Raw genomic sequence first — 12669 nt, forward strand, 5'->3', positions numbered from 1 at the left:
ACCTTTATGAAGGAATTGCAACACCTGTTGTATCATGGCTTGAGAGGGATGGAACTTCTGGGAATCACACCACTTGGAGAATGACAACCAAGTATTCTGATAAATACGAGTGGTTGACGGTCATCTAGAGACCAGTATAATGTCAATGACCTCCTTAGATAGGCCTGCGTGCATCAAATGTCCCCGTTCAAAAGCCAAGCTGTTAGGTTGAGCCAAATGGGGTCCTGATTACATATTGGACCCTGTGATAAGAGGTCCGGCCTGACTGGGAGTGTCCAATGGTTCTTCGCTGACATGGCAAGGAGGTCCGAAAATCACGGTCAACGAGGCCAATACGGGGCTATTAGAACCACCCTTTCGCGTCGAACCCTCCTCAGAGTTCTGGCCAGAAGTTGTATTGGAGGAAATGCGTACAGCAGGCCGGCCATGGTATCGATAGTGCATCCAGTGCTTCCGCTGTTGTGTCCAGGTACTGTGCAAAATACCTGGGCAGCTGGAAATTGAGGCTGGAGGCAAACAGATCCACTGAGAAAACGCCGAACCGATGTTGAAGAAGATGGAATATCGTCGGATGAAGTTTCCATTCTCCCGGAAAGACCTGTTGTCTACTGAGCCAGTCGGCTGTCACATTCCAGATTCCTCTGAGATGTTCTGCTTTCAAGGATTTCAGATGTTTTTCTGCCCACTCGAAGATTTGGTAGGCTGTAGGGATCGAGACCTGGTTCCCCCTTGTCTGTTTAAATGAGATTTTGCGCAAGTATTGTCTGTTCGAATGAGAACATGATCCAAGGGGAAGAGAGACTGAAAATGAAGAAGAGCTAAGTGGACAGCTCTCAGTTCCAGCCAATTGATGCTCTGACACCGCTCGATGCTGGACCAAACCCCTGAACAAACAGAGTTGCAGTGGGCTTCCCAGCCAATGAGACTGGTGTCTGTGGTCATAACTGTCCTGTGGGGTTCTCGGAACGGAGTGCCCTTGTTGAGATTTTGCCCTATCGTCCACCAGCGGAAGGAAAGATGCAGTGCAGGATCCAAGTGGATTGTCCGGTGGTTGGATCTGGCAATGTCCTGCTGAAACGGTAATAGCACCCACTGAAGTCGGCGAGTATGAGCTCGAGCCCATGGTACAACATGGATGGTGGACACCAACATTCCCAGAGCCTTTGCTAGAATCATCACATCTGCACTTGAACGATGCATCAAAAGGGCTGCCATGGCTCTGATGCGGTCTGAAGACAAAAAGACCATCGCCTGTGAGGTGTCTAACATTGCTCCTAGATGTCGTAGTCGTTGGGTTGGCTGGAGGTGACTTTTGTTGAGATTGACTAGCCAACCATGGGTCCGTGAGACATGGAGCGTGAGGGTCAGATGGAGATGAGCCAGCTCCATGGAACTTGCCTGTATTAATAGATTGTCTAAGTAGGGGTAGATATACACCCCTAGTAGGTGGAGGTAAGCCACCAAGATGAGTAGCACCTTGGTGAATAGCCTCGGGGCGGACGAGAGACTGAAAGGCATCACTTGATATTGAAAATGCTGGGGGCCGAAGGCAAACCGAAGGAACTTTCTGTGAGCTATGCAAATAGGAACATGGAGGTACGCTTCTTTTAGGTCGACAGAGGCCAGGAAGTCTCCTTCGTGAAGGCTTTCTGTAATGGAGGGATTCCATTTTGGATCTGTGATACTTGACGAAACGGCTGATGAACTTCAGGTCCAACACCGCCCTCCATGACAGATCTCGTTTGGGCACTGCAAACAGGAGGGAGTACACCCCTTCTGACCTCTCTGCTGTGGGGACTGGCTCTATTGCCGCTATGTCCAAGAGGTGATGTATGGCTTTTTGCATGATGGAGTGCCTGGATGGAGCCTTGGGACAAGGAGAGGGATGAAATCTGTCTGGAGGGGTTGCCCAAAACTCTAGTGCATAGCCATGATGAAAAAGATCTCTGATCCAAGCGACCTGTGTCAAGACGCAGCCAGTGGTTCGCAAACAGAAGTAATCTTCCCTCGACTAGGATCCTGTCAGTATTGTCTGCGCTGGCGAGCCCCTCCTCGATATGAAGATGTTGAGGTACCTCTACGTCCCTGGTATTGTCCTCTGCCTGGGTAACATTGTCTGTGCCAAACTCCCCTGGAGGAACGGAAGTCATTGGCTTGAAAATCGCGGACTCGTCCCCCAGGCCGCACTTCTCAAAAGGGCTGGAAAGCGCAGTATGGAGTGAAGCGTCTGAACGGCCTGCGATCATCATTCCTGGCAGTGGCCAAGACAGGCTTCCGAGCATCCTTGGTGTCCACTAATACTGCCTTTAGAGCTTCCTCCCCGAAGAGTAAAGATCCAGTGAAAGGAGCCCTCGACAAGTTGACCCTGGCGGTAGAGTCCGCCTGCCAGTGACGGAGGTGGAGAGTTCGCCGAGGCACCACCTGAGCAGGCATGGCGCTTGCTCCCTGCTGAGTTGAATCCAAGGTGGCATCGGCTATGAATGCCGCCGTCTTGCGTAGTTTCACCAGGGTCCGTCTTAGAGAGACCGGATCGGGATTGGGGTCATCTAAAAGGTCATCCAGCCACATCATTGACGCTCTTGAGAAGATGGAAGCTGAAGCAGCAGCCTGCATGGCAAAGGCGGTAGTCTCATGGTTTTTACCTAAGGCAAAGTCTAGTCTCCGCTCAGAGGCATCCTTCAACTGTGAAACCCCTTCCCTCGGCAGGAGGGATCGAGAAACTAAACTAGAAATCGGCTCATCTATACCGGGGACAGCCAGCTGATTTGTAAACTCCAGAGCCAAGGTGTAAAGCTTGTCAGCAAGGGCCGTAAAACGGCGTGTCTGCAGCAGGCGAGACCATTCTTCCATGGCCACTTTGTCGATCGGATCTGGCACAGGGAGGTAGTGCTCCATTGATTTGTGGGATTTCAAGACCCTGGCCCCTTTAACAGGGGGAGTGGCAGCTGCAGGTTGCAGAGGTTAGAGGCCTAAGGTGTTCAAAACTCTACGAGCAAGGGAATGAAAATCGGCTGCATCAAACAGGCGATAGGATGCATCCTCCTCCTGTTCTGACTGATCACTCCACTCGTCTCCTTCGGCTTGCAGAGAATACGATGGATCCTCCACACCGGTAATCTCATCACCAAACCTGCCCCTGGCAATGTCGAATGGGTTTGGTGAGCATGATGGATGTGCCTCATTGCCTAAGTAGTGTCCCAAAGCGCCAGATTGACTGTGTACGCTCCGCTGAGGAAGGGCAGTGATCCGTGATTGTGACTGCGCTTGAGAAAAGAATGATAGCATGTCTTGTAACTGAGAGAGAAACTCAAGAGACAACTGCAAGCCTGTTGGAAGAGGATGGTCTGAGCAGCCTGGCTGGTTTGATGATGGTTGTGCTTGTTGAGGCAAATTTACAGGGGGCTCATCAGGCTGAAGAGATGAATGAGCCCTAGGGGGCAATATGGGTGGCGGCGGGCAACTGGCTGATGGCTGGGCAGGGAACCCCTCAAAGTCATCCTCAGACGACCCGGCAGGAGAATGAAAAAGGGCTGTTAATTGTTCTTGGCCCACATTATCAGAAGCTGGAACAGACACATAACGTGCTCACTTGGAAGCGCTGTGGCTTGACAGATGTTTAGTTTTAGCAACAGCCGTGGCGTGTAATCTGGGTTGCTTATGCTTAGCTGACTTGTGAGAAGTGGTTTTGCCTGATTGTTTTGCACTGGTCGCCTGAGCTGCCACTGGCTGTTGATCCGCCATCAGAAATCTCCGAGAGGGGTTCGGTACACACCCACGGATGGGGGAGAATGTACAGACCCAAGGCTATAGTACACGCCCATGGATGGGGGAGAATGCACAGTTCCAAACAGCCTCAGTACACGCCCACGGATGGGGGAGAATGCACAGTTCCAAATGTTGATGTGTGTGCGTTGTTGCGTGAAACAGCATACGTTACGTTGGAGTTAAGTTGCTTAAGAAACTTCTCAGATGCATTAGATCAGGTTAAGAGTCTTTTATTAAGACATTATGGCTTAAGGCTTTAAGATCCCCCCCTCTAGGAGAGAAGTTCTCAGTTCAAAGACATTACACAGAAGACCAGCCTCACAGTTCAGAGGCAATATTCAGAAGACTCAGCTTAACACAGATAGCTGCTAGAACTTTTCCCAGTTTATTGCGATGGCTACCATAGCAACGGCCTTGGCAGTCCGTTCCCAGACTGGGCAAAGACATAACTCCCCCTAGTTACAGTTTTTCAGACTTGATGGAAAACAAACTCAGTGACAGTGCGGTTCAATGGTCAACAATCCCCCCCTTTTTTCCCCATCATGTCTGTAACTCATTACAACAATAACAACAATACATTTTTCCAATACATCTTGCAATACAGCTCACATTTCAGTACAGTTCAAAACATCTCTGTACATTTAGGTAGAACTTTATTCAATCAACTTTCAACTCATTCCAAGCCTTGTCACCAGTTTGCCAAATTTCTCCTCACACAAAGGCTTGGTCATTATGTCAGCCACTATGTTTTGTTTCTTGCTGCTCCAGTCAATGCATGAACTGTGCCACATCACAACTATGCCAGAGGTTGACTTACGACTGCTCAGTTCCCCTGCATGATCTGCATCCACAAAGCATTCAAGACCTCCTGTCTTTGCTCCTGACAAAACCAGACTCTTTGTCTTCGTGCCTTTAAGATTTATGTCAAGATCTGGTTTCAATGTTTGCGCTTGTGTTTCTGGACGCCAAGCTCTGAAATATGCATGCTCTTGTGCTCTAGGTGCACGTTTGCCACGTCTCTTACCCTGTGGCTTGTAAACTCGGCTGCGATGCACTCTTTCAGGCATCAGCCTGACTGCATTACATGAATACTGTGGCTGTGTGCTTTTAACAGCTGTCTTCTTACAGCTCTGACCGTCATTCTCTTTCCGCCCCATTAAACTCAAGGCATCAGCACACTTCACACCCACGGACATTCTAAACTGCCCCTGTGACATGAATCCCTGGCAGACAACTTTGTCTCTTCTCTGCATAAAACATTTTCCTCTATCAAATGTTACACAATACCCAGAATCCACCAGTTTTTGAACTGATAGAATATTATGAGCCAATTCTGCAACAAACAAACATTCTGACATTATCCCAAGTTTATTAAATCTCACCAGTCCTCGGGCTTCCACCCGTTTCTGTGATCTATCCGCAAGTTGCACAAAATCCTGCACTTCTTCTGAAGCATAAAACAAACTTCTGTCTTTAATTAATATATGGCTTGTCCCGCTGTCGACAATCCAGTTAACAGGTCCTAAATCTTGAGACTTCTGTTTACAAACAAAGTTCACACCTCCCTGCTTCAAGCCTCCGTCCCTGGAGTTCCACTTGACTGCACAGTCTTTTCGGAGATGCCCACGAGCCCCACAGGCATAACAAGCCTTTAACAGCTGCTGCTTGTAATCCTGTTTGCTTTCGGCTGCCTCCTCCGGTTTGGCACTTTTCTCCTCCTTGCTTCTGACAGCTTCCATCAGCTCGGCTCTCTGTGCCTTCTGCCTCCGCTGCCATTCCTGGGACAAATCCTGCAATGCGTCCCACATCTGTTTAGCCGATGGCTCATCTCTCACACACATCAGTTGAGAATCCGATAGAGCCAAGATTATAAACGCCTGCGCCCTCTGGTCTCGATGCTTCCAGGCCACGGTCAATACCGCCGGGGGTGGTCCATCTATAATGTCCCATAAATCCTCTGTTATCAGCAAAGCCCGCATCCTCGGCCTCCAGCTGCCATAATTCTTTTCCGTCAAGCTTTCCATTGGCAAGCCTCCCCCAGACAGGTTTACAGCCATGTTGCTCACCTCTGTCTGGTACAATCAATCAAGCTGCCCTCTGGAACTCCGTCTGCCGTTCAGACCAGCAACTTACTCCCGTGTAATGCGCTGTGGATCTGGGCCCATAACCCCTGTTGACTTGTGTGCGTTGTTGCGTGAAACAGCATACGTTACGTTGGAGTTAAGTTGCTTAAGAAACTTCTCAGATGCATTAGATCAGGTTAAGAGTCTTTTATTAAGACATTATGGCTTAAGGCTTTACGATCCCCCCCTCTAGGAGAGAAGTTCTCAGTTCAAAGACATTACACAGAAGACCAGCCTCACAGTTCAGAGGCAATATTCAGAAGACTCAGCTTAACACAGATAGCTGCTAGAACTTTTCCCAGTTTATCGCGATGGCTACCATAGCAACGGCCTTGGCAGTTCGTTCCCAGACTGGGCAAAGACATAACTCCCCCTAGTTACAGTTTTTCAGACTTGATGGAAAACAAACTCAGTGACAGTGCGGTTCAATGGTCAACACCAAACAGCCTCAGTAACCTGTCTCAGTACACGTCCAAGCAACTATACTAAAGGGCCTTGTGCAGGATTCTCTTTACCCTGCAGCACACACACAACAACTATACTGAAGGGCCTTGTGCAGGATTTTCTTGCTTAAAACAAAAACAGGAAGACTCAGGTCTAAATATCTCTAAGGGGGAAGATCTGAACAGAGCGGGGGAAAAAGGGCAAACAAAAAGGCACCCGCTAAAAAGGGTGGGGAAATTTGCAAAAACAAAATGGCAGTCGGAACGAAGAGGCAGCAATGGCAGTCGCAGAAGAGCAGCAGAGACCTTAAAAAGGGCCCGCCAGGAAAACCACTGCCATCTGGAAGCAGAACGGCCTCCGCGTGCTCCTTACAGCCGCAGAGAAGCTGAGGAACGCAGTTGCAGTTTGTTAAAACGGCTGCAGAGCAAGCCGGGGGGGGTGGAGCAACCCAACAGAAAAACTAAACACCGCTGCCGAGGGAGGCTAAGGCTGCTAGAGAAAAAAGGAGCCGCAGCCACAGGCTCCTGGCCGGTAAAATCAAGGCGAGCCGCCGCCGAAACAGGAGGAAAGGACAAACGGTACAGAGTAGCGTTGGCACTGAGCAGGAAGCCGCAGCTGCAGGCTCCTGACTGAAAAATACAAGCCGCTGCTGCCTGAGGAAGGGAGAGCCTCAGCCGCGGTCTCCCAGCTAAGGGAAGGGTAGCGGCTGGCGCAGTCCTCAACAAAGGGACTCAGGGGGATAGAAACAAGCGCAGAAACAACCCCCCAAAAAATCCCAGTCAAAAATAAAAGCGATGAAAGGGAACCAAATGAAAAAACAATCAGTCCCACACACTTCAAAGGCAATGAGAGGGAAGGGAACGATAGGAAACGACTACACTCAGTTCCACACACTCTATCACACAAAATACAAACACAAAACTTAGCTATACGCTACGCTATTCTAATATCCAACTGCCACGGACAAAGGCAAGAATGAACTGGAGAGTGGGAGGGGCCTGATGCCCCTAGTCTTGACTTCAGAACATTCTTGTCTTCGGATGATAGGTGAAGCTATGATACCCACTTGATGGCAGGCTACCTGTGGAAAATGTATACTAGCCATGATAGCTATCTTCTACCTCCCCTCTTGGAGGTACTATGCCGCTGAATGCCAGTTGCTGGGAATCACAAGTGCGGAGAGCACTGCTGCACTCAGGTCCTACTTGCAGACTTCCCACAGGCATCTGGCTGTAAGAACAGGATGCTGAACTAGATGGACCATTGGCCTAACCCAGCATGCTCTTCTTATGTTCTTAATGTTATTAACCATGTGAAAGAACACAATCTCTTCCAAAGAATGGGTGAAACTGTCTTCATTTTTTTGAAAGGTTGTCCATTTTTTGCATTCAGGGCCACGGATGTGATGCTACGCTCTAGGATGATAGGCCTACCCCGCTTATCCGTATTCACTATGTTCTAATAAAATCTGTTCCAATGCCTTATCTTAAAAGAACTCGTTTGGAAACTCACAGTACACTTTCTAAATTCTGTGTTGTTGGTTAGGGGAAGTATCATACCATACTGTAAGTTTTCTGGTCCTTTCTGTGTTGCCATATTAGGTTCGTTTTGTTGACAGTAGAAACGCAGAAGACAGTGCTGATCACAGAAATGTTTCATCTCCCCTCTCCACTGTACTTTCTCTCTAAGAGTTCCTTGAGTTTTACAACAGTCGCACCTTGCAGCCTTAAAAACAATTTCAATGTTGTTAACTAGCTTTCTTGGGGAAAATAATTACTACTATATATGTGTTGTAAATACTATTTAAAAAGGCACTTAGGCTAGCAGTTAAAAAGGGAAAAATAAGTAAAAATAATTTCTTCAAAACTATTTTATACCGACACACTTTAACCATGAAGTTCAACTAAGCTGTACTGTTGGATAACTGACATGACCAGTCTTTCTTTTCTAGTGATAAAAGATTAATTCTGTCATACAAAAGAGATAAATAGCAGAGGAGCTCAGCATTTGCCAAGAACTAAAATCCCTGCTAGATTACTCACAACAGCAAAAATATATTAAGCAACATTACTATAATGCTTGCACACTAAAATAATTTAAGTAGTATGCGGTTAAAAGCTCAAAGTCTCTGGTATAAATCTCACCTCAGATGAACCTTGGGCATAAGACAGGTACATCTTTTAAATTAAAAATGTAATAAAATATAATGTTAAGAAGTATGAATAAGTACTAATATATCTCACAGTATTGCTGTAAAGATTACTGAGATTGATTGTTTTAGTATATTGTACTTAATTGTTGTCTCTCATTGAATATTGTTAGCTGCCTAGAAGGAGTGATGGTGCAAAATTGTAAAGCATTTTATTGAAATGACACAGAAAGTCAAACTATTGCTTATTGAGACTGCATGAATATGTCGGCTCCTGGAGATTGGTTCTTTGCTACAACTCATTGTTAGTGAGGAGAAAGCTTAACCATGAGTCCCGGTTTGGACAACACACTTAGCTATACCTCACCTTAGCTCAGTGAAGCAGTGAAAAGGACCATGCAGGAACAAAGTGGCTGTGAGCATTTCTCTGGGAACCTGTACATTTCAGTCTCGGTAAGATATAGCTTGGCTTACCATGTCATACGAACCATGCCATAGTGTGTGCATGTATTACATTATTGAACTGCTTTATTTAAAAGCAAAACAGTTGAATCAGCCATCTTTTGGACAGTGTATTTATCAATTTTTCTTTCTTTTCAAGCTTTTGAATGTTTATTGAATATTGCATTACCTTATAGTACCAGTCTTGAAATTTTCTACAACACTCTTCACTGCAGAAATCTCTTACTACTCCATCAAGTTCCTTAGTGGCTCCCTTTTTACAGAGCTGAGAGCAATAATTGCAAGTAACACATCGTAATCCTAACCGTCTTGCAAAATCTTGTTTATACAGCAGCTTGCAACCTGAGGATAAAAAAGGTATAGACAATTACTGAAATCTATGTGATACTGGTCTCATTTGTATCTATCTTTAGGTGTTTTTATTGTATGATTGTAAATCATCTTGAACTTTATGTGAAAGGAGATTAATAAATTAATAATAATAAGTAATACTGAATGTAAAATAAATCAATAAAGTAAATAATAAATAATGCTAAAAGCTGTTGCGCGATAAGGTTTTTTTTACATTAAACTTATCCACACACATCTAAACATATCTATATAAAGTCAATGCATCTGGCTGAGGTAGAGTCAAGTTCAACACAAACTTTTGTATAAACAAAGGCAAGGAGGTTTACCATAGGAAACAATATTGCCTGCTTCATAATTTCATATTCTAGAAGACTAACTGCTTCCAGTTGAGGTTTGAGTATACTGTATATAAAAAAATTGTTTTACAGTTCACTGCTCCATCTAGTGGAGATATAGTAAATAAATCCATGAATTGGAACGGTGCCCATTGTTTCTTTTTTACATATGTTAACAGAGTTAAATAAAGGACTTTCCTAGCAATATATGACACTATAGCATGCATAATCAAGGAACTTTAACTGTTTTATCACTTTATAAATAACATTAGTATAGTCATTGCAAAACAAGATGATCTCCAACATCGTTTTTCAGAATGGTCTGAATATATGAATATATTCTTAAACCTTAAAGTGGGCTTTTAAAAAGACACCTGACTCTGTCCTGAGAACTTGATATTGCTACTTCTGCTGTTCTTCCTAGAACCACCTTAAGATATTTTATTGCCAGAGGCCAAAGCCAAGATGATGCCCCCCACCATACCATGTACAGAAGCTAAATGGACTAGCAATGGATCTTATTTGAATAACTCGCAATGGGATAGTGTTCCCTACCACTTCTGAGGACAGCAAGCTAGCAATGCGGGTGAGGAACAGGCCACATAGCACATACTGGTCTGTCTTCCAACAGAAGGATACAGTAAAGGGCTCAGGAAGAACATCCAATGGACTGCTGCCACTGTCCCCAAGCATCTGCCACCTGAGATGTTTGCCACGCTCTGCCTAATCATAGATTGTCTCATCCTCTGCTCTTCTTCCAGTTTCCCAGATAATCAAAATATAAGGAGACTGAAGGATACTATACTAGTAATGATATTCATTAGACTTACAAAAACTAAATTAAAAAAATTAAATACAGATTGAGCAGTGGCACACTAGGGGCAGAATCCAACACTGCACAAGTGCACTTCCACTCACACAATGCAATTCCCCTTTCTCTTCTCCCCCTGCAGTCCCCCGCATAGTCCCAAAATCTGCTTCAGAGCGTCCCCCAATCTTCCATATTTTGAGGATGCACAAGGGCTCAGGGGAGAAAAGTGAAACCCCAAAAGGCTGTTCTGCTCGCACATGAATAGTACTGGATACAGACAGGGATGCTGATATTACTTTGAGTATTAGTTGACAAAAAATACCTGAGATCATATTAAGTGGTAGGCTACAGCATGCTGGCTACTTGAATTGGACTCCAGATGCTTCCAAAATTGGTGAACATAATTTTATATAAAAAAATTATTTAATAGAAATGAGTTAAATAACAAAACCAACAATACATAAAATAAGAAGTCCAACAGGATTCAGGACATCAGGGATCAATAACATTTTTGTAATGTTGAAGTACTTCAATATCATGTTTGCATATGACAGTACTGGCAACAATACTCTAGAAAGACACAACACACCTTCACTACAGAATGGTCTCTTGATACCGGAAAATTTCACCGTTTCATGTAGAGTCTTCTCCTCTTGACAGTATTCACAGTATGTTACTATACAGTGTAGTTTCTTATAGTCATCAGAACAAATTCTACTGCAGAACTGATACACTTTGTTCTAATGAAATAAAAAATGTAATGGAAGATAAATGGGTAAGTTACAAGATGTCAAACAAAAAGGCAAAAAGTTACATTAACTTAGGAATTTTTATCCAGAAGAACGAAATCTTCATTTATGAGAAAGTCTAACTTTCAGAAAAAAGACAAATAGCTAAGAGTTCTTTAAAACGGAGATTCTGCTTGGCTTTTAAAATTCTTTAAAATGTAAAATCACTCAACAATATCTACAAGGTACATTAAGACTTGTATATTTTGACTAATCAAAACAAGAACTGTGGTTTTCACCAATCAAAGTTTTTTACCAGATCAGCAAAACGGAGGCCACTCTGCAAGAATACAGAGGCGAGAGCTGTTTTTGTCTATTTCCAAATTAATGTTCTGGAGCTAACTTGCAAAACAAGACTCTACACACCCAAGTTTCAGCAGCAACAAGAGCTCAGGCTGGTTGGAAGAACTAAGCTGTCTTTTGTCCATTCCACCACATTTCTCACGAGCAGGATGAACAGAGCTCTCTACACTCATCTCAAAGTACCACTGTTTGGGGTTGGACACAGGGGATTGGACTCAATGGCCTTATAGGCCCCTTCTAACTCTGTGATTCTCTGTTTCCTTGTAGAAGTGTTTTACAAACACCCATGCATGCACAAATAGTATTTTCTTGGGAGGAAAAACAAAGGCTGCAAATGTGGGCAGGGCACCATTTCCTACATTAGGACATTTCCCTATACATTCAATAATTTAGAGAATGTGGGGAGATTACATGAAACAGGTACTAGAAACAGTGGCATCGCAAGGGGGGGCGGCCCACCCCGGGTGTAGTCAATAAAGGGGCGCAAGATGGAGTAGGGTTACCAGGTGTCCAATTTTCAGCGGGAGTTTCTGGTTTTGGGGGGGTCCCCTCTGGGTCTCCGGCTAACGTACCTTAATCTCCGGACTCTCTGCTTCAATTTAAAAAAAAAAGAAGTTTCTAGGTGGTCTAGTTCCCGAGATATACACCAAAACTTCAGCCGCCCCCCACGACTGTTTAATCTGTTTATTAACGGTTCTGTATAGCAGCTCTCAGCAGAGCTTGGAAAATTTACTTTTTTAAACTACAACTCCCATCAGCCCCAGCCAGCATGACCACTGGATTGGGCTGATGGGAGTTGTAGTTCAAAAAAATAACTTTCCCAAGCTGGGGCTCTAACCCCGCCCTTTCAGGATTGTAGCCAATAAGGGAAGCCAGGGTTGTGATTTGTTGACCCAGGCAGTGCTTGGGCTTCATTGCAACGTCAGAAAATTGTGGTTTTCAGTAACAAGTAAGAATATGGCTTAAAGGTTTTTTTTCTCTTGTGTGCCCCAGGCTGACCCTCGGCTGTTGGAGAGGGCAGTGCTTTGAAAACCTTGGCAATATGAAAGTATTTAATCCAATACTTGCTTTTAATGCTAATCCCTGAATTCATTAGACTTACTTTTGAGTAGACATGGTTAGGATTGTGCTGTAAATT

The 12669-nt window shown here is 44.7% G+C and overlaps 1 protein-coding gene across 7 annotated transcripts in view; it reads right to left on the reverse strand.

Moving 5' to 3' along the window:
* The window catches only part of ZMYM2 (zinc finger MYM-type containing 2), a 109167-nt gene that overhangs the window by 37502 nt on the left and 58996 nt on the right, over positions 1–12669 (reverse strand). For all 7 annotated transcript variants that reach the window (XM_061628595.1, XM_061628598.1, XM_061628599.1 and 4 more), the window contains 3 exons: positions 11030–11180; positions 9113–9285; positions 7892–8057 (listed from right to left, as the gene is read on the reverse strand). In XM_061628595.1, the coding sequence (XP_061484579.1) occupies positions 7892–8057; positions 9113–9285; positions 11030–11180 (490 nt within the window). The remainder of the gene's footprint in view (positions 1–7891; positions 8058–9112; positions 9286–11029; positions 11181–12669) is intronic.

Source organism: Rhineura floridana, chromosome 5, assembly GCF_030035675.1.
Source record: "Rhineura floridana isolate rRhiFlo1 chromosome 5, rRhiFlo1.hap2, whole genome shotgun sequence".
NCBI classification, from domain to species: Eukaryota; Metazoa; Chordata; class Lepidosauria; order Squamata; family Rhineuridae; genus Rhineura; species Rhineura floridana.